Source organism: Hemicordylus capensis, chromosome 17 (genome assembly GCF_027244095.1).
Source record: "Hemicordylus capensis ecotype Gifberg chromosome 17, rHemCap1.1.pri, whole genome shotgun sequence".
Classification (NCBI taxonomy): domain Eukaryota; kingdom Metazoa; phylum Chordata; class Lepidosauria; order Squamata; family Cordylidae; genus Hemicordylus; species Hemicordylus capensis.
In genome coordinates this window covers 14,615,785-14,633,993 of record NC_069673.1, presented here as the reverse complement: position 1 = coordinate 14,633,993, position 18,209 = coordinate 14,615,785, and the positions used below count along the sequence as shown (strand labels likewise).

Here is an 18,209-nt window from a genome sequence, read left to right as displayed (position 1 = left end):
TCCTATCTGCTTACAAACTTCTGATACTGAGCTTTTGGGTGGTGGTGAGGAATATATTAAAGGCTCTTGGCCCCCTTCCCTGATGGCAGTGAAGAAGTCAACTGGGATGGAGAGAGCTTAGTGATGTTATACAGTAAAGTCATAGACGGGTGTCTAAAACAGCACCTGTCTACAAGAAAGGTGGCTTTCCCCAAATGGTTGTTGCCCTGTAGAAAGAGCACTTTTTGAGGATGCCGTCAACCCTGCCATTCTTCTCTCCAGAAGAAGCCCCGTCTGAAGCGCGGGATCGGTGTGTGGTACTGCAGTTCTGGCCAGCCGATGTTTCCCGACATGGGACCTGGAAAACCAGACCGTGCAACAAACGCCCCGTAGCCGAGGCGACAGGATTCATCTGCCAGCACGGATACAGTGAGTGCGACGGATCTTGAAAGAACACAAGGAAATGACACAGGAGTTTTGTTGCTGTCCTTGGGTCTCCCTTGGGCTTTTTGGGTCTGGAACATAGGGTTGGGCCTGACAGAATCTCCTCTTTATTGTCAGATTTTTGTGGTCCACTGGACCCTGCTCACTTTCCCCTCCCTGGAGGGATGGGCCTCCACGCCACAGTAGATGTCATCTTCTCTCTGTCCGCCCACTCAACCTGCTCTCTGTTGCTGACTGAGCTCCACACCAACACCACCCCTTTCAAGATCCACCTCAAGTCTGACACCACCCACGTGCATGGGAGCATTCTCTCTGAACTCGGCGGCTTCTCAGTGCACAAGAATTTCCCTCGCGCGCCCTTTTCCTCTGGGCTCAACACTTGGAGTTTCGTCACCCACCCCGGCGGTGTTGTGAGCTTCTTCAACCACCAGGAGCATTTCCGGCTGTCTGACATCCGAGATATTTCTTTTACTAACCTCGGCGCCTTGCAGATAACTGGAGTGACCGTGGCCAATGCATCTCTAGGTATGCCGGAGGGCCAGGGTTGTAGAAGTGAGGGAGAAAAGCATCTTGTGGAGAGAGGCAGGGGTGTTGAGGGCCAGAGGTATGTCCAAAGAGGTATGCTCCGGGGTCAGCGGGGAGCTAGCAGGTCGCTTTTAACTAGAAAGTGACCTTCTGTGGCATGGACAGGGGCAGGAGAGCCACAGTAATTGTCAGATGCATGTTCTGGAGGGTACCACTCTGATAATCTCTGGAGAGAGTTGAGGCAAAATAAGAAAACTTAGAGGGATGGCATTCTGGGCTTTTCCGAGCTGCCCAAAGAATCGGCCAGCTCATGTTGCCAACGTGTGGGGTGGCTGTGTAGGCTCAGAAGCCGATCTCTTTGCACCCCCTTCTAGAGTATCGCCTTTCCTCCGAGTTGCGCTTCCCCGGGGGAAGCAGCCTGCAGCTGCAGAATGCCATTGGCCGCTACCTGAGCCACTTCACCATCGGCTTGTGGCTCCGGAGCAACGCCACCAGCCCCCTCCAGATGTGCCTGGTCAGCTACTCGCGGAAGTGGAAGCCGCCAGACTTTGCCCTCTTTCTCCTCTTCCCATCTGGGCTGAAATTCCACTTCAAAGGGTGAGGGTGTCCATACTACGTACAGCAAGCAGCCTTTGGCAGCTGATGGGTTTCCCTGCCCACGGTGGGAACAGGGTTAGGGTTAACCGATTCCGAGAGTGGGGAGCATTTCCTTGCGCTGAGGGGTCTCCTTGATAGAAGATGCCCGATTCTGCTCCAGCATCTGCAGAGGGCTAGCCTTATCCCTGCCATTTTAGCCGGGACAGACCCCAGCTTCTGATGTAGACACAAGCTAAGCCAGCTGCAGCTTAGGGCCTAACATTATGAGGGGCCTCTGGAGACCAAAAGAGAGACTAGATTTCAAGTTTGACATCATGCTTTTTTTTTTAATGTAAAGGTATTTCTCGTGCAAATGGGCTTATTCCCAAATCCCAGTTTTGGTTAGATTTTTAGTTTCTCGTTGCATCTTTGTCAAGTAAAAACAACGCTTAATTCTTTCTCTTTTCATTCTCCGTTCTTTCAGAATAATTTGTTGTTATGCGATGGGGCCTTTGAAGCTTGACATGACTTAGGGCCTCAGGAGGGCATAAGCTGGCTCTGTCAGGACCCCATCCTGGGGAGATCCCCACCCTGCTGTTTCAGATTTTCAACCAGTTTGGGTTGGAAACCCATCATCGCAATTCTGTGCGGTGACAGGTTTTGATGGCAACGCCAGGTTTCCTCTAAAGCAGGGCCGCTCATCTTCAGCCCTCCTGCAGAGGTTGGCCCACAACTCCCACAGTCCCTGGCTATTGCCACTGTGGCTGGGGATTATGGGAGTTGTAGTCCCAAAACAGCTGGCGGGGGCAAAGTTGGGCAGGCCTGCTCTGAAGCCTCTTTTCTCCCCAGGACAGTGCTGTTCAGCAGCACCCGTGGCTCCCTCCTCGATGGCGCTTGGCACCACGTGGCCGTCTCGGTCTCCAGTGCCCCCTGGGCCCTCCCCTCTGCGCTCTTTGTCGACGGAAAACCCTGGGCGCTGCACCGGGCAAAGCACGCCAATGTCCTGCCCAAGGGGCTGTCTCTGGGGGGGAAGATGAGCATAGGGCAGCTGGAGGTGGACAGCAGAGGTGGGTTGTCCCGGATACCTACGACTCCCCACTTCCCTGCACGGTGGGACGGGTGGGCCTTCTTTGCAGGGTGAGTTTCCTCTGGAGGAGAAAGCGTCGTGCTCATGCCCTTTGCAGGGGTGCATTTGCAAAGGTGCAGTCTGTATTTTTCAGGGGGTGCAGCAGTGAGCCCACAGGCAGGTCAGCAGCAGCATCTGTGCAGCCCCCACCCCGAGCCCCTCTTCCCCAGCTCCTGAAACTGATTTCCGAGCTTGTGTGGGCAGATGGGCGAAACGCCCTGCCCACGGCGGGAGACGGCCCACCACTCGTCTCTGTTGCTCTCGGGACTGCAGGGACCAGCTTCTACGTGGGGGACCTGAGTGAAGTCAACCTGTGGGACCAAGCCCTGCCTGAGCTGTCAGTCCAGCAGCTGGCGGCCTCCAGGACCCGGTGGAAGTACCCCGGCAACGTGGTCAGCTGGAGCCAGCTGGTGGCTCAGAGGCCTGCTGCACTTCAGATCAGCACCCCAGGCCAAGACCCAGGTACTACAACAACAACTACTACTACTACCAATATTTATATCCCACTTCTCAGCCAAAGTTTCCAAAGCGGTTTACATGGAGAAATAATAAATAAATACATACGATGGCTCCCTGTCCCCAAAGGGCTCACAGTCTGAAAAGAAATATAAGATAGACACCGGCAGCAGCCACTGGAGGGATGCTGTGCTGGGGATGGATAGGGCCAGTTGCTCTCCTCCTGCTCAGTAAAGAGAATTGCCACTTTTAAAAAGGTGCCTCTTTGCCCAGTTAGCAGGGAACAGAGTTGGTACCCACTCAAACTCTGGCGGGGACCCACAAGCCCTCCTTGGAAACTCCCCGGAGTTTCGGCCCAACCATTCCCTTCTTAGTAGCCTTCTCTCACAGCTGGTGTTTCCCTGAAAATTGAAGCCTGGAGGATCAGGTGATTGTTCAGTAGAAGACAGCTTCCTGTAGGGATAGGGACCCAGCTCAGAGGCAGAGCGTCTGCTTTGCATGCAGGAGGTCCCCGGTTCATCACTCCCTGGCAGCATCTGACTCCAGTGGGGCTGGGAGAGGTTCCTGCCTGAAACTTTGCAGAGCCCCTGCCAGTCAGTGTAGACAGTACTGAGCTAGATAGACCCAGGGTCTGACTCGGTATAAGGCAGCTTCTTATGTTCCCATGTTCCTAAAATAGGAATTGGAGGAAGATTACAAAAAAGCGCGGGGGGGAAGCCCCCTCTGCCCGTCCCCATAAATCGAGGTTCAAATCTCTGTTCATCCATGAAGCAGAGACACCTTGGGCCAGTCACTCAATCTAACCTACCTTCCAGGGTTGTTGTGAGGATAAAAGTGGGGTGGGGAGAACCATATTTGCTGCCCTGAGCTCCTTGGAGGGAAGGGCAGGACAGAAATGTCTTAAATAAACTGGCAATCAGCCTCCTTTTGTTGAGTTTGTGAGTGTGGCTTGTGCCTGCTGATATTTCCATCGTGATTTTGGTGGTTTCGGCTTTTGTAACGTAAACATTGATCTAATAATGGGAAAGTGAGGGGAAATTAGTAAGCAGTGATGGGGCTCTTTGGCACTTGTTCAGAAGCAAGCCCTGAAAGCAACGCAGCCCATCTTCAGCCACCAGGGATGAGGTGCAGTGCCGCTTCTCAGCTTCATCTGGGGTTTTTAGAAACCAAACTTTGCTCCCATCATCTGAAGCGGAGTCTGCTCTCCTTTCCACAGATACGGCCTTTGTGTGGTTCGGCCTCCTCCAGCTCAGAGGGAAAACGTCGGTCCTGTGTGCTGATCCGGAGCGCTCCTGGATCTACGTGGAGCCCGCTCCAAAGAGGTGCCTTAACCATAGTTTCTGGGGTCTGCAGCTGAATGGCCGGCTCCGCAGCGTGGCAGATCCTTCCTCTTGCCTTCTGGTAAGCGGAATGCATGCCCCTGTCCCTGCTGATGCCAGGGGTCCTCAGAAACCCAGCAGTGGGGAGGAAGCCCCTCACTCAAATGCTGCCCCAGATATAGCCACCATCCAGGGAACGTGATCTATGTTTTTGCTGGCTGCCAATCCCCCGATAGGAGAAGGCACGTGAAGAGAGGGAATAATATTTCACAAGTATTCTGATTGAAATCTGTAGTGTAGACATAACCTAGCAATAAAAAGGGCCCCAGCTCCTAGCTGAATCGTGCACGTGTCCACTTCTCTTCTCTCCTGGGCAGGTCGCATCCGATGGCGTCTCCCTGCTGAGTAGCTCCGATTGTTCCACCAACATGAAGAGTTCCTTCCGCCTGTTGCCAGACCAGCGTTTGCAGAACTTGTACTCTGGCTTCTGTGCGTTTCAGGACATTGTCAGCGCCAGGCTGTACCTGGGGAAATGCACCCCGCAAGCCTTGTACTTTGTTATCGACCGGGGTGAGTTTTAAAAATGTTTCTATCCCATCCTTCTTCCAGAGAAGAAGCTGGGGGCTACATGCACAGCTCTCTTCTCCTCCTCCTCACCCCCTTTATCCTAACAACAACCCTCCAGAGTAGGTTAAGGCATGGTAACTGGCCCAAGGTGAACTCCATAGCTGAGTGGGGATTTGAACCCAGGAGTCAAAAGGGGGAGTCCTATAATCTCTGGCTGGATTATGTAGGATGCTGACATGCCATTCTTGGCTGAGCTGCTGCTTCATTCAGCGCCGCAAAGGTTGCTCAGATTGCTTCTGTGGTCAGTCAGGTTCTGGCTGTGACCTGTTGGGCCCCCAGAACAAAGGGAAGCCTGCTAGGTCTGCAGTGAGGTCTCTGCCTGGGGACGGGGCCATTGCTCAGTGGTGGGGCATCTGCTTGGCATGCAGAAGGTCCCCGGTTCAGTCCCTGGCAGCATCTCCAAGGAGGGCTGGGAGAGACTCCGGCCTGAAACCTGGGAGAGCTGCTGCCAGTCAGTGCAGACAACGCTGAGCTAGATGGGCTGAGGGTCTGGCTCTAGAAGGCAGCTTTCTATCTCCTCACATTCTTCCCCAGACGTGCACTGCCCTCAGTCTCCTGCCTGGAGGTCCAGGAAGGACAAGTGCCTCCTTTTCATGCTGGACGTGGCCCTTGAGTGGAGCCAGGCACTGAGATTCTGCCAGAGGTTTCACGGGGGGAGCTTGGCCACACTGAACAGCCCGGCGGACCTGGTGAGCAGCTTCCTCCCTTCACGCTCGGGGAGTTCACCTGGGTTTGTGCTGGAAGCCAGGAAAAAAGATTCCCACCTCCTGTGACTAGTAGCAGCTTGTGGGGCGGTGGTGGTGGTGGGGAGGCAATTTGAACTGGAGCCGCAGCATGGGCCAAAAAGGTCCGCCCCCTCCCCAATGACTAAATCCCCAAAGTGGGATTTAGGCTGTGCCACTCCCACCTTCCGTCTGGCGTGGCCCCGATTCCCACTGTGCCTCTGCGAACCTGCAGCAGAGAACGCCTTGTGTCTCCTCCCCAGGCACGGGTGCAGACGGAGCTGCAGGTCAGCGTCTGGACCGGTCTGCACGGCACTGGCAGGGACCTTTGGAGCTGGGCCGATGAGACCCCCTTCAACAAAGCCCTGAAGCGGTGAGGTTCCTTCCCCCGTCTGTAGGTTTGGTTCTGCTTGCGCAATGCGAGGGAGTGCAGGGAAACTTGTCAGAGATCTGCGGTTGGCGGGAGAGACGGGCTTGTGCATAAGAAGGTCCCCTCCTCCCTCTTGGGCCCTGTGAGACTTTTAAATAAGCCATCCTGAAAGCCGTCTTGTCAGCGTTGCTTGGCCTTCAGTCGGCCAGTCCAGATCTGGGAAAGCTTTTCATCGCGATTAAGGTTGCATAAAGCGGGGATCCTTAGCCTCGGGTGCTCAGATATCGCACTACAACGCCCATCATCCCCTGCCACAAAGGGCCATGGTGGCAGCGGGTGATGGGAGTTGTAGTCTAACAGCATGTAGGGACCAAAGGTTGGGACCCTCTGGTACAAGGAGCCTTGGTGAAAATACCACAGGGCTCACAAGCAAAGCCAGAGGTGAGGCTTAGGAGGGCCATCGGTCCTACAAGTGGGCCCCTCAAAAGTGGCGCGAGCATCAGCAGCCCTGCCTTCTCGTTGCTGATCTCCACTCTCCTCCTCTCGGGAGCCAGCTTCATTTTCTCCCCGGGTACTTCTGGCACCAAGACCTGCCTGCTGGCCCTGACCTCCGGCGCCCTGAAAGTCGAGCTGTGCAACAGACCTCACCGCTGGATATGCCAGACCTCTCGGCAGAGCGGTAAGAATAACCGGCACTGCTTGCCTTGCCCTCTTGTGGGAGGGACCTGCCCTGGATGTGCTCCTGCAGCAGCTTTCCCCTTATGGTGGACCACCATGTCCTCGCCGAAAGCTTTTGCCTTCATTTTTGACGTAGTCCAGAAGGGTGGGATGGAAATCTTTGACATCCTAAGTAGGCCATAGGTTTTGAGATCTTTTCCCAAAACCCTACGGGAGGGAGTGTGGAGAAGTTCTTCTGCCCGGGCTTTCCATAGCCGAGGGGCCACAGTGGAGAAGGCCCTGCCTCTTGTCCCTGCCGCCCACCAAATCTCACTCAATGGTGGGGCCTTGAGCAGAACTCGAAATGACAAATGCGTTTGGGCGAATGTCTTCCAACCGATACCCCAGCCCCAAACGCCGCGAGGATCTTATGGGTGGGGACCCTCAGTGGTGTTCTCCTATCCCCTCATCCCTCCTTCCCTTCCTCCCCAGACGCTTACGTGGCAGTCCCCGGCCGGTCCTTCTACGGCTCCTTCTCTGTGGACCTGGCCTTCCCCTCCCTGCAGCGGGCCAAGCAGCAGTGCAGTGCCCTGGGCAGAGGCTGCAACATGGTGGTCAGCACCGTCACGGGGCACCGCCTGGCTGCAGGGACCCGCTTTGTCGCCCTGAAGGGCCCTGCTGCCCAGCCGGGGGCCACCGTGCACGTCAAAAGCGGGTGCTCCCCTGGCTTTTCCGGGCAAGATTGCCAGTCCATGTGCCCCCACTGTGAGCCCAGCACAGACTGCAACCCCCTGACGGGTCTCTGCGATGGATTCCTGCACTACGAGGAGACAACCGGTACGTAGGGGAGGAAAGCGGGGGAGCTGGGGCTGGGAGGACACGTCGGGGCTGGGCCAAGGTGTTGTGGCACCGGGGGGTGGGGGCGCCAAAGGCTGCCTTGCCCCAGGACCCACCCCGTGGGGGTCAGCCTCCTGTGAAAGCTTTGAGAGGTGCAGGGAAGCTTGCCAGGAGCCTCGTCTGGGTCTCCCCGCCAAGCGTGCAAGGGTCGGCTCAGGCCCAAGGAGCTGCTCTGGCCAGGGGCACCTCGCTGCCCTTCTGGTTCCCCAGGAATCTGCTGCCTAAGGTGACTGCCTGGCTTGGCCTCGTGAAAGGGCCGCCTGGGACCAGATTATCCTCGTCCCTCGTAAAATGGGGCACCCAGAATGGGCATTCCAAGTGAGGGCCGCCTGGCCCAGAGGAGAGCAAAACGGCTGCTTCTCGTGATCCAAGACACGGCGCCTTTTCCGCGCATCGCTCCTGCCGGGGTCCTGATGTCTCCTGGTAATGGCCGTCCCCCTTCCACAGCCACGTATGCCTCTCTGAAGTGCCTGCCATTTGGTGACTGGGTGTACGATCACGGCTCTTGTGTGTCGTCGGAGCGCTACAGCAGTCAAGAAGAGGCGCGTGCCGTGTGCAACCGATACCTGGGCGCAGATGTACAGAAGGTCAGGCATCCGCTGAACATAGGGAGCTGCCTCACACCGAGCTGAGTCCAACCCTTGCTCCAGCTAGCTCAGTATTGTCTACACTGACTGGCAGTGGCTCTCCAAGGTGTCAGGCAGGAGTCCCGTCCTCCCCCCCCCCCCCCCCGCAGTATCTTCAAAATGGGCTTCATGGTATCGGCCTGCCCTAGATAACTCATGCAACACACATCAAGCCTGGAAATTCACTCTCTCTGTGCTGAGTGGTGGACTTCTTTTCTCTTTCAGGTCCCGGCTAAGTTCTCTGGAGCTCAAAGGAAAGGCACAGAGCTGGACAGTGTTCTTTGGGCTTGCCAGCGAGCAGAAGGTGGGAGCTCCCCTGCCCTCGGGAAAGGAGCTGATTCCAAAGTTCCTGCCCTCTCCCCATGCAGAACGGGGTGGAACTTATATAGCTGGCATGAATTTTCACACAGGGAGGCTCACAGTCAGTCCTCACTGCCCTCGCTTTGTCATGCAAATGTATAGGCAGAATTCCTCCCCCCCCACGCCCTTCTCTCTTTTGCATTTCCCTTTGCATTCCCCTGGGCAGAATGCTCTTTTGCATTACAAATGCCTGTCTGTGTGGCCCACTCCCTTTTTGCCACGCCAGAGAGCCTTTGCAGGGCTCCTGAATTGGGCCAGCTGCTGCTGCAGCTACCACCACCACCTCCTCCTCCTCCTGCCCAGTTTGCTTTTTCTCTGCATTTCCCTCCCTTGCAGATGCGGAGCTGCCGTCCCTTAGAGAGAAGCTGCTGGTTTCCCTCCAGGGTCCGAGCCCGCCACAGAGGCGCGCCTCGCTGCAGCAAGCCCTGGACGCCTGCTACCTGCAGAAGGAGCGCTGCTCTGGGGTGCTGAGCCTGCGCAGCGCCTGTTACGTGGTGGCCGGGACCGTGCTGGCTGACATCCCGGGCTCAGAAGCCATCCTGTACGTCAAGTCCGGTCAGTGGCTGCTGCGTCTCTCTTGCTCTTACGTGGCCAGCGTAGACCAGGGGGGCTTCCTGGCCTTTTTGAACCCGTCTGCCCCTCCTGCCACAAACACCCCACAGACAATTTTAGTGTGCCTTTTTAGTGTGCGTGTCTCCCTGGATTCCTGTGGATAACTCATCAGCCACCCCGAGACATTGGTTTGGGCTGGGGGGGTATAAAAATAGGTTAAATGAATAACGACACCTCCCAGTCTGAGCTCACTCCCCTCCTGTCCCCCTCCAGCTTGCTCGCCTGGCTTCTACGGCGAGAGATGCCAGAAGCGCCGCTCTCCCTGCTTCACCACGCGCACCTTCAACCCCTGGACGGGCCAGTGTGACGGCCACCTGAGCTGCGTCCGCCGGTTCAGCCCTTCCTGCCTTCACGGTGAGGACCTGGCCTTGCAGCAGCCTGGGGCCGGCTCTTGGGGTCCCTGTGGAATCGCCAGGAGCATCTTGGGTGGGGAGAGGGGCCGAGAACCCTCCCGAGTCGTCCCACGCACGGGTCCACCTCTCGCCAGTCTTGGCCACTCTGTCTGGGAGCAGGCGCCGCTCTCCAGGAGGTCAGGAAGGAGCCTCTCGTCTCAGCCCCACCTGGAGATGCTACCTCTGGGGGCCTTCCGGATGCAAAGCAGATGCTCTCGCACTGGCCTCATCATCCCGACTGCCTTATCTGGCCACTGATCCATCTAGCTCAGCCCTGTCTGTCCTGACGGGTAGCGGCTTCCTCCAGGTTCCAGGCTCAGGGGTCTTTCCCAGCCCTCCTTGGAGAAGCGGCCTGGGCTTGAAGCTTGCCCCCGGGGCCCTTCTGCATGCCAAGCAGGCCCCTGAGCTGCGGTCCATTCTCCACCTTCCCAGAAGGCACACAAGGAAGGAAGCCACGCAGCAACCGTGGTATTAAACTGGGCAGCTGTGCAAAATGTCCTGCTGCACTCTGATTAAAACTGAGCAGGGCCTGTGGGGGGCCCCTGGAAGTTGCTTTGGAGGGCTGGATTCAGCACACACTGGCCACATTTCTGCTTTTGAGACTGGTGTGAGGGAAAGCACAGGGAACGGGGGGTTGGAGGGCCCTTCTCTGTCGACCTGCAGTTTGGGTTTTTGTCTTGGTTTGCAGGTCTGGTGAACTCAAGGTGCCCCCGCCATCCCGGCTGGTGGTTCTGGGAGGGCCACTGCTATTATGTGGAGGAGCAGAGCCTCAAGGACTGGCGAGAGGCAAGAGCAGCCTGCCAAGCATACGGCCACGACATAGGCTTGCTGACCCTCAGCAGCGCCGAGGAAAAGGCACGGAGGCGTGGGGCGGTGGGGCCGGGGGGAGGGCACGGGCTGCGATTCCTTCCTCACTGCCATGTCTCCGCTGGAAATCCATCGCACGTCTTCTTATGCGAGGGGGAGGGGGAATACAGCTACTTTTTTGCAACGCACCTACAACGTTGTAGCACTATAAGGCAAAGATAGAACCCCAAAGAAGGCATCGGAACTGTGATCAGCACCTTGCTGACGGCTCAGGGACACAACACAGGAGGTGTGGGGGCACACTTGGCAGATCCGTAGTGACCCTGCTGTAGGGTGTGATCTGGAAAGCGCCAGGAAGGACTACCCTGCAGCAACCGCAGGAGCCACGAAGAGTTCTCAGCCAGTCCTGCTGACGCGAAGCAGCGGCTCCGTGCGGTTGGCTGCTTGAGATCACCAGACGCCCCCCTGCCCCTGGGCCAGAGCCCATCCACACCATCCCTCTTTCCCCTCACCAACCTTCCCCCCGACTCCAACCCTCTGCCCACTCACTGTTGTTAATAGTTTTAACAATTAATTTTAGCGTAACTATTCATGTGCTGAAAATTGATCTCGGCCCCCGCACTCCCCACCATGGGTGGTTCTGGCCCACTGGGGCATTTGAGGTGTCCACCCTCCTGCTGGAGGCCTGTAGTGGATACCCACGGCCCAGATGTAGTGGGTCGGGCCTTCTCAGCTGCTTTCAGTCACAATCCCCACATTGGAATAGGGGCACATGTGGGAGTTTGTCTTGTGAGCAAAACCTCGAACTAAGTGAGCTCCTTTCTCCCCCACAGGGCTGGATAGGGGCCATGGTGCAGCAAGACAGCTGGACAGGGCTGAACGACGCAGACAAAGACGGGACCTGGATGTGGGAAGGGGGCCAGGCGGCCGATCTCTCCTCTCCCTGGTACGTGCCTTCAAGGGAGGCCGGGCAAGTGCTGCGTCAGCATCCCAAAGAGAGACAGAGCAGAGTCTCTGGGCAGGAAATGGCCTGTGGACCCCACCTGGAAGAACCTCCCCCTTGTTTAATCTGACGTGCAGAGGCATTGCAAGGCCGCAGGCAGAGGCTCTTGCCTGGCCCGGCAAGCTGATCCTCTCTTTCAACTGGCGATGGCCACCTGCGACCTGAGCCTTTGCCTGGAGACGCTGCCAGGGACTGAGCTTGGGACCTTCGGTGTGCAAAGCAGGGGCTCCCCCACTGAGCTGGTGGCCTTCCTGACAAATAAGCCCGATCGATGGCGAGCCAGCTGCCTGACTGGATGGATGTTTGGCCAGTCGGAATCCCTCCCGAGCATTTTCAGAAAAAAACCAGCTCTTGCCAATGAGGGGGTGGGTTATGGGGAGGGACACCGTGGCCTGGTGCCCGTAGTAATCCGGATCTAGGTTTAATGTGGGTGCCCAACATCAGCATGGTTGTGTGAACCCACACCAAGGCAGGTGCTAGGCCATAAACTTCCTTGGCGTGGGTTCACACAACCGTGCTGATGTTGGTCACCCACATTAAACCTAGATCTGGATTATTGTGTGCAGTGAGCAAACCCAGGCACCTGCTCAGGGGCTGTAGCATTCCCTGGAAGAATAGACTAGGCTTTTCCCCTCAATCCCAGTCGGGCCAGGAGAAACTGCCAGCCAGGGCAGGAGGGCGGGGTGAACTCAGAAAGCAAGGTATCAGGTGGGGAGCTGGGTAGGACAGCTTTTCGCCCACCCTTGGTAAAAGGCTGGGGGTGGGATGTGGGTAGAAGACACTCATCCAAGCCAGCTCCGGCCTCCCACATGGTCCCCTCCTCCCTTGCCTTCTGAGTTCACATGGCTGTGGGCGCCCAGCTCTCCTGCCCTGCCTGGCAGCTCCCTCTGCCCAGATGGGGATTGCTGTGAGAACCAGCCTACTGATAACGGCCCCCTCACCGGCTCGCACCACACGTGACCCTCCTTCCCTTCCTAGGTTAGCTGATGTGCAGCTTATCACAGGTCACTGCCTTGGGATCCGACCCCAGGGGGAGCAGATTCTGACCACCACTCCGTGCTCCGAACTCAAGCCTTGGGTGTGCAAAGGGACTCCGGGTAGGTGCTTTGCCAGGCTTTGTCTGGAAGGGGAGAATCTGCCTGGGTTCCGCTGCAGCAGGCGCTGGGCCCAGACTGCTCCATCAGTGGCGAGGCCCACACCCAACAGCTCCGCCTCTGTGCAGAGAACGTCAGAAGCGGCAAGGTTTTGGGAAGAGAGCTGCTGGCATTCGTCCAGGCCCCAGATCCACCTGCCCGCAGCTGGACTTTGGAGGTTCGGGGTGAGCTGGGTTCTCCTAGATGATCTTGCAGGAATTTTGCTTCCTGTGCCCCGGGCTGGATGGAAACTTTCCTGCCACCCTGAAATCCCCATGCATTCCACAGGGCATTCATTTCAGAACCAACACACATGCCTGCTTTCCTCTCTGCCCTTTCCTCAGTGCCCTGGAATTCCTGTCCGTGGACGCCTGGGTGGAGACACTGGAACGGCAGCTGCTACTTCTGGGACCCTTCCGTGGCCAGCGGGTGGCATGAGGCCCGGCAAGCTTGCCGAAGGTTCAGGAAGACGGAGCTGCTGTACCTGACCTCACCCCAGGAGAAGGTAGGGCCTTGGCTGGCGGTGCCTCTCCAGATGGAAGAGCTTGGTGCCCAGGGAGAGCTGGTGACTGGGGTCCCTTGGGAGTGGGCCGTGGGGTGGTGGTAACCTGAGTGGGGTCCGGGGTCAGCCCTGCTGGAGCTGTGTGGAAAGCGGGGGGAAGCCGAGATCCAGGGGGAACTGAGCCACCCCCTAACTGGGGATGGGGCCACAGCTCAGAGGAAGAGAGTCTGCTTGGCATGCAGAAGGTCCCCGGCTCAGTCCCTGGCAGCATCTCCAGGGAGGGCTGGGAGAGACCCTTGCCTGAAGCCCAGGAGAGCTGTGCTGCCAGTCTGTGTAGGCAAGACTGACCTAGTCTGACTCGGTATAAGGCAGCTTCTTATGTCTGTCCGTCCGTCCATCCATCCATCCATCCCGTTGTTTTTCCTTCCAGGACTGGGTTCACTCAAATTTCCGAGACTCTTTCTGGACAGGCTTGAATGACCTGAAGCTGGAGTCTGTCTTCCAGTGGACGACGCAGGAGCCCCTCAGCCAGCAGATGGCAGAGTGAGCACCCATGCAGGCCTCCCCAGGGCTTTTCCTCCCAGAAAACTGCCTCCCCCGACCCCAACTTTTTACCCCAAAGCACTGGCTTGGGCCAAACGGCCAGTCTGTGACCGACTCTGCTGCCTCTTCCCACCAAGCCTATTGCACTAGATACTAGAGTCAGGGCTGCAGCAGCAGCAGCAACAGCACATCAGGAATCTCCAGCTTCTGTGTAGGAAACCAGGAGAAGCAGAGATGCCGCAGACACCCTCCTGGGTGGGTGGGTCTTCTGGGCCGGCAGGAGTCTTCAGTTATGTCTCTCTCGCAGCCCATTGGCACAGCCCGGCACAGCCTCTTAGAATGACTGGCCGGCGGTTTGGCGCTCAGTATGAAAAGGAAGGTCTGTAGGGAAGACAGAATGGGTGGTCCTCTTTTGTGAGGAGGGTCCCCTGCTGACACGTTGCACCCCAAGTCTATTTCCTGAAGCAACTCTGATTTTCCACTGAAAAGGCCTGTGGTGTCCCAGCCGTCCTGCTTGCTCCACCAAGGGGTCTCCCGCCATCTCTGGGGACATTAGGGCCCTCCTCCCTTGCCCCAGTGCACCAACGACCCCCTTTTCCTCCTCTCGCGGCGTGAAAGGTTCTTGCGAGACGACATGGCCGATGGCGGCCTGAAGGACTGCGTGTGGCTGGACGTGGCCTCTGGGCTCCTCCGCGATGCCAAATGCAACGAGAAGAAACCTTTCCTGTGCAAATGCAGCGCCGGTGAGATTCGTGGCCAGACCCCAGAGGAACCCCGGCAGCAGCCCCTTCCCCTAAGGCAGGCTGGCCAACCTGAGGGTCCTCAGAGCTGTTGCGGGGGGGGGGGGGGCGGGCTACAACAACTCCCATCACCCCTACAGCCCGGAGTGCCGACTTCAGACGCTCGCAGCCCTCAACACTGGCTGGGCGCATGGCACTGGCTTGGCCACGGTGGGTGGGCCTTTTTATCGGGCCCACCATCCACGCACGGGACCTCACCTTGCCCCTGGCCTCCCTTCCCAGGCACAGAGTGGTTTGACAAGAAGCCCGGCCGTGGGGTGGCCAAAGAGCCCTCCCTGATGTATCCCTCTGCGGAGAGCCTGGAAGCGGCCAAGCGAGAGTGCCTGATGGAGCGCCAGGTCTGTGCGGCCGTCCTCCAGACGGAGACTGGCTTCTACTTGATCAGCACTGTGGAGGAGATCATCTCCCAGCCAGGTTCGACATTCTACCCGTGGACCAGTAAGTGTGTGTCGGTGGGTGCTTGCCACCGAGCCGCCTGCAGGCATCCCCTCGGGTGCTCTTCGCTCCCGCCGCTGGGCTGGATGCTGGGGTCTGCCTGTGACCCGCCGCCTTCCCCGCTTCCTTGCAGTCTGTGCGGAGGGCTTCCGCAGCCCACACTGCCAGAAGGTCTGGACCCCCCCGCCACGGCCAGCCTGTGACTGCAGCGGCAAGTTTCAGACGACCGCCAAGAAAGGTGAGAGGGAGACAGGAAGAAGCGAAGTGCCCACCGGATGCTGGCCGGCCCGGAGGAGGCATCCGTTAGGCTTTACGATCATCCGTTAGAGTTAGAGACCCTGACCAGTGGCTCAGTAGATCCTGTCCTGCCTACGCCTAAAGAGAACCAGGGGGGAGCCAAGCCCTTTTAGCACCCGAGGCCATGGGTGCTCATACTTGGGTCTCCAGATGTTGTTGGACTACAACTCCCATCATCCACTGACACAGTGGCCTTTGTGGTGGATGATGGGAGTTGTAGTCCAGCCACATCTGGGGGTCCAAATTTGATAACCCCTGCTACAGGTGATTGCTTTGCATACAGAAAGACTCCTAGCCGTCCTGGGCCAGACCTGCGCAGAAGTTCTTCCCACCACCCTTTCAAGCAAAACACTGCGCATGGAAAGTTCCCAAAAGCCACCATGGTGGGGAATCCTGCCCAAACTGGTTCCTGCCTGCTGTTCTGCAGCGCCTGCTTGCAGCGGGGGCTGGGTGGGGTGGGGGGGCCTGCTTGTTTGCCCGATGCAATGGGATATGCCCACCTTCACAGATTCCGAGCTTTCCTTAAAAGTGCAGTGACTTTGACCCTGCACGCTTCCTAGCCCTGGAAGTGAAGGACTTCTCCCTCCCTCCCTCCCTTGAAGCCCTGAATCACCTTCCTGTTCTTTTGTTTGTTTTGTTTCACCTCTTCTTGTTGTTTTTTCTTTTCCTCTTGAAGGTGCTGTTAGGAGATTAGCCTGCTGTTACTAATGACGTGTCTTTTATTGTGCTAGGCGCTGTACAGCTTAACAGTCGCTTTCTCCAATGGGAATTTTCTCCCGCACAGAGTCAGGGAGAGGTTGGAGAGCGGGGGGGGGGGGGTAATGGGGGGGGGAATACTGATACATGCTGGTGGGAAGGATGTGGGTTGGCTTCTTAGCGAACTGATTCCGAGTACAAAACATGGCTTCAATGAGCAGTTTATTATTAACCGAAATGACTTCAGCTGAATCTGCTGTGTCTGGTGCGTGACGCTCGACTGTGCGTAGACATTTCTAAAGCGAGAGGCAGCAGGGAACGCACATCTCTATGGGAACAATGCTTTCTGATCCAGGCGCTCTTTTCCCAGCCCTGTATGCCTGAGGCCTGGCTGTGTACCCTCCGCAACCATAGAAAAAAAGGGCTCTTCTTCCCAGATTGAGCTGTGCTCTAGGAGAACGGCATTGTGGGGCAGCCCCCAGCTTCTCAACACACTCTTGTGATTAAGATTTGGCTCTGATGGGGACATTGTGCCTTCTTCACAACCTGGAATGCACTCAAGTAAACATGTCTTTCTCCACTTGGCAAAAACCTCCCTCGTCTGGGCTGGGCTGTTGTCCGTGCTGATCTCGCCATTTCCTCAGGGCGTAGAATTATAGCAAGTGAGAGTTGGAAAGGGCCTTGGAGGTCTTCAGCCCCCCGGCTCAGTGCAGGAAAGGTTTGCCACCTGCACAAAGTTGTTGGGCGGCTCAAAGGTGTTGGACTGGAATATCCAAAGCCCACCCAAAAACTTGTCCAAAAAGCGGGCCAGATGTCATCTCCACCACCTTGCTTGAGACAGTTTGGTCAGGTCCACATGGACTATAAATGTGTAACTGGCTCTCTGCAAAGAATGCTGGGAACTCTAGTTCAATGAGGGGACTGGAAATGCTCTGAGCAATCCCCAGCTCCTTCACAATTCCCAGGGTTCCCTGGGTGGTTGTGAGGGGATGGCCCAGACCAATTTAGACCTGCCCTGTGGACCTGCCCAATGTCTCTGCCAGGGCATTTTTCACACAGCAGGCCTTACTGTGAGTTTACTGCAAGTTCAAAGTTGCCCCCACCCCCCAATGATGCAAAAAGTGGATCATTTAACCCTGGATATAAATCAGGCTGCACGCTAATGTGCAATGAAAAACCCAAATCATGTGTGAAGTAGTCCCCAGTAGCGTGCAGAGACTTCAGGGTAAATCTAGTCGATGTGTAAATGCACACCCTCCATTCCGGAGGAGATGCGAGCCAAAAGCCCTGCGTGAAAAACGTCCTGCTGAAGGGAAGAGGGCTTCGGCCAGAAGCGGAGGAGCGAGTGTTTCTTGAGGCCTGAGCCACGCAACCATTTGTTGTGTCTTGCTGCAGTCTGTGGCATCCCGGTGCAGAGGTGTGTGGACGACTGCCAGAGCATGACCACTTGGAGGAATTGCTCGCTCTGCCTTCCTGCCTGCTCCGGTGAGCAACTCTCCTCCCTGTCTGTGTGAGTTGGGCTGGGGACATGTGGTGGGTGGGCTCCCTGCATTCACTGTGCCCTCTCTGCATCTGGTTTTCCTGGGATAACCACTGGCTTTGGCGGTTATCCTCCTTGCAACCTCTTTGGTGTCCCGAGATGAAGCTTTTCCCGAGAGTTGGACTTCAGAGATCCCAGCAAACCGCTTGGCAGCCCCTCTGCAAATGAATTAAGGAGAACCGTGCAAGAACTGAGCTGCCTGGTCAAAAGAGAGCTCTTTGCAAGACCATGGCTCCTTTGCACACTGAGAGGTGCTTTGCTAAACCTGAGCCACTGGGGAGCAAACAGACCTGGCAAGACTCTAGAGCTCCTGTGCTGGCTGGCTGAGCTCCGATCCTCTCTGCCCACCTGACACCCCTTGCCTTGCTGCACCAGTGGAACACCACCCCTTTGCCCTGGTAGGAAGGGCCCCCTTGCACCAGATTGTGTGCCACAGCATCTCGGGACCGTACCACAGACCTCAGGGCCCGACTGCCCCTTTCCTGGGTTTCAGAAACTCAGCCGGTGTGCAGCCTGCAAGCCGACGCCTTCTCTTTCTCTCCCTCACTGCCCAGAGGCCAGCTTGAGCAACCTGGACCCCGAAGAGCTCGCTCTCATCACGATGGTCCACTTCAAAGTGTCGCATTCCCTCAACCTCACCGCGGAGGACGAAAGGGATCGAGGAAATTCGTCCAAAATCATATATGACGCCAAATACCCATGATGTTTCAACACCGGGGGAAAGCCAATAAAAGCTTTGGTGAGGGCGCTGTTCCCTGGAATTTT

General features: G+C 57.0%; 1 protein-coding gene across 5 annotated transcripts in view; it reads left to right on the top strand.

The window, feature by feature from the left end:
- The window catches only part of LOC128339115 (uncharacterized), a 27,348-nt gene extending 9,139 nt beyond the window's left edge, over positions 1–18,209 (top strand). For 4 of the 5 annotated variants that reach the window (XM_053282682.1, XM_053282679.1, XM_053282681.1 and 1 more), the window contains exons 8-32: positions 262–408; positions 541–948; positions 1,323–1,545; positions 2,374–2,591; positions 2,924–3,112; positions 4,323–4,507; positions 4,803–4,995; positions 5,587–5,741; positions 6,038–6,147; positions 6,699–6,823; positions 7,294–7,638; positions 8,146–8,285; positions 8,550–8,628; positions 9,021–9,239; positions 9,510–9,650; positions 10,377–10,543; positions 11,329–11,441; positions 12,477–12,595; positions 12,976–13,136; positions 13,564–13,676; positions 14,295–14,419; positions 14,699–14,914; positions 15,045–15,149; positions 17,300–17,389; positions 17,999–18,209. In XM_053282682.1, coding sequence (XP_053138657.1) covers positions 262–408; positions 541–948; positions 1,323–1,545; positions 2,374–2,591; positions 2,924–3,112; positions 4,323–4,507; positions 4,803–4,995; positions 5,587–5,741; positions 6,038–6,147; positions 6,699–6,823; positions 7,294–7,638; positions 8,146–8,285; positions 8,550–8,628; positions 9,021–9,239; positions 9,510–9,650; positions 10,377–10,543; positions 11,329–11,441; positions 12,477–12,595; positions 12,976–13,136; positions 13,564–13,676; positions 14,295–14,419; positions 14,699–14,914; positions 15,045–15,149; positions 17,300–17,389; positions 17,999–18,147 — 4,235 coding nt within the window. In that variant the 3' untranslated portion in view covers positions 18,148–18,209. The remainder of the gene's footprint in view (positions 1–261; positions 409–540; positions 949–1,322; positions 1,546–2,373; positions 2,592–2,923; positions 3,113–4,322; positions 4,508–4,802; positions 4,996–5,586; positions 5,742–6,037; positions 6,148–6,698; positions 6,824–7,293; positions 7,639–8,145; positions 8,286–8,549; positions 8,629–9,020; positions 9,240–9,509; positions 9,651–10,376; positions 10,544–11,328; positions 11,442–12,476; positions 12,596–12,975; positions 13,137–13,563; positions 13,677–14,294; positions 14,420–14,698; positions 14,915–15,044; positions 15,150–17,299; positions 17,390–17,998) is intronic. The other variant, XM_053282680.1, reaches the window with a different exon arrangement.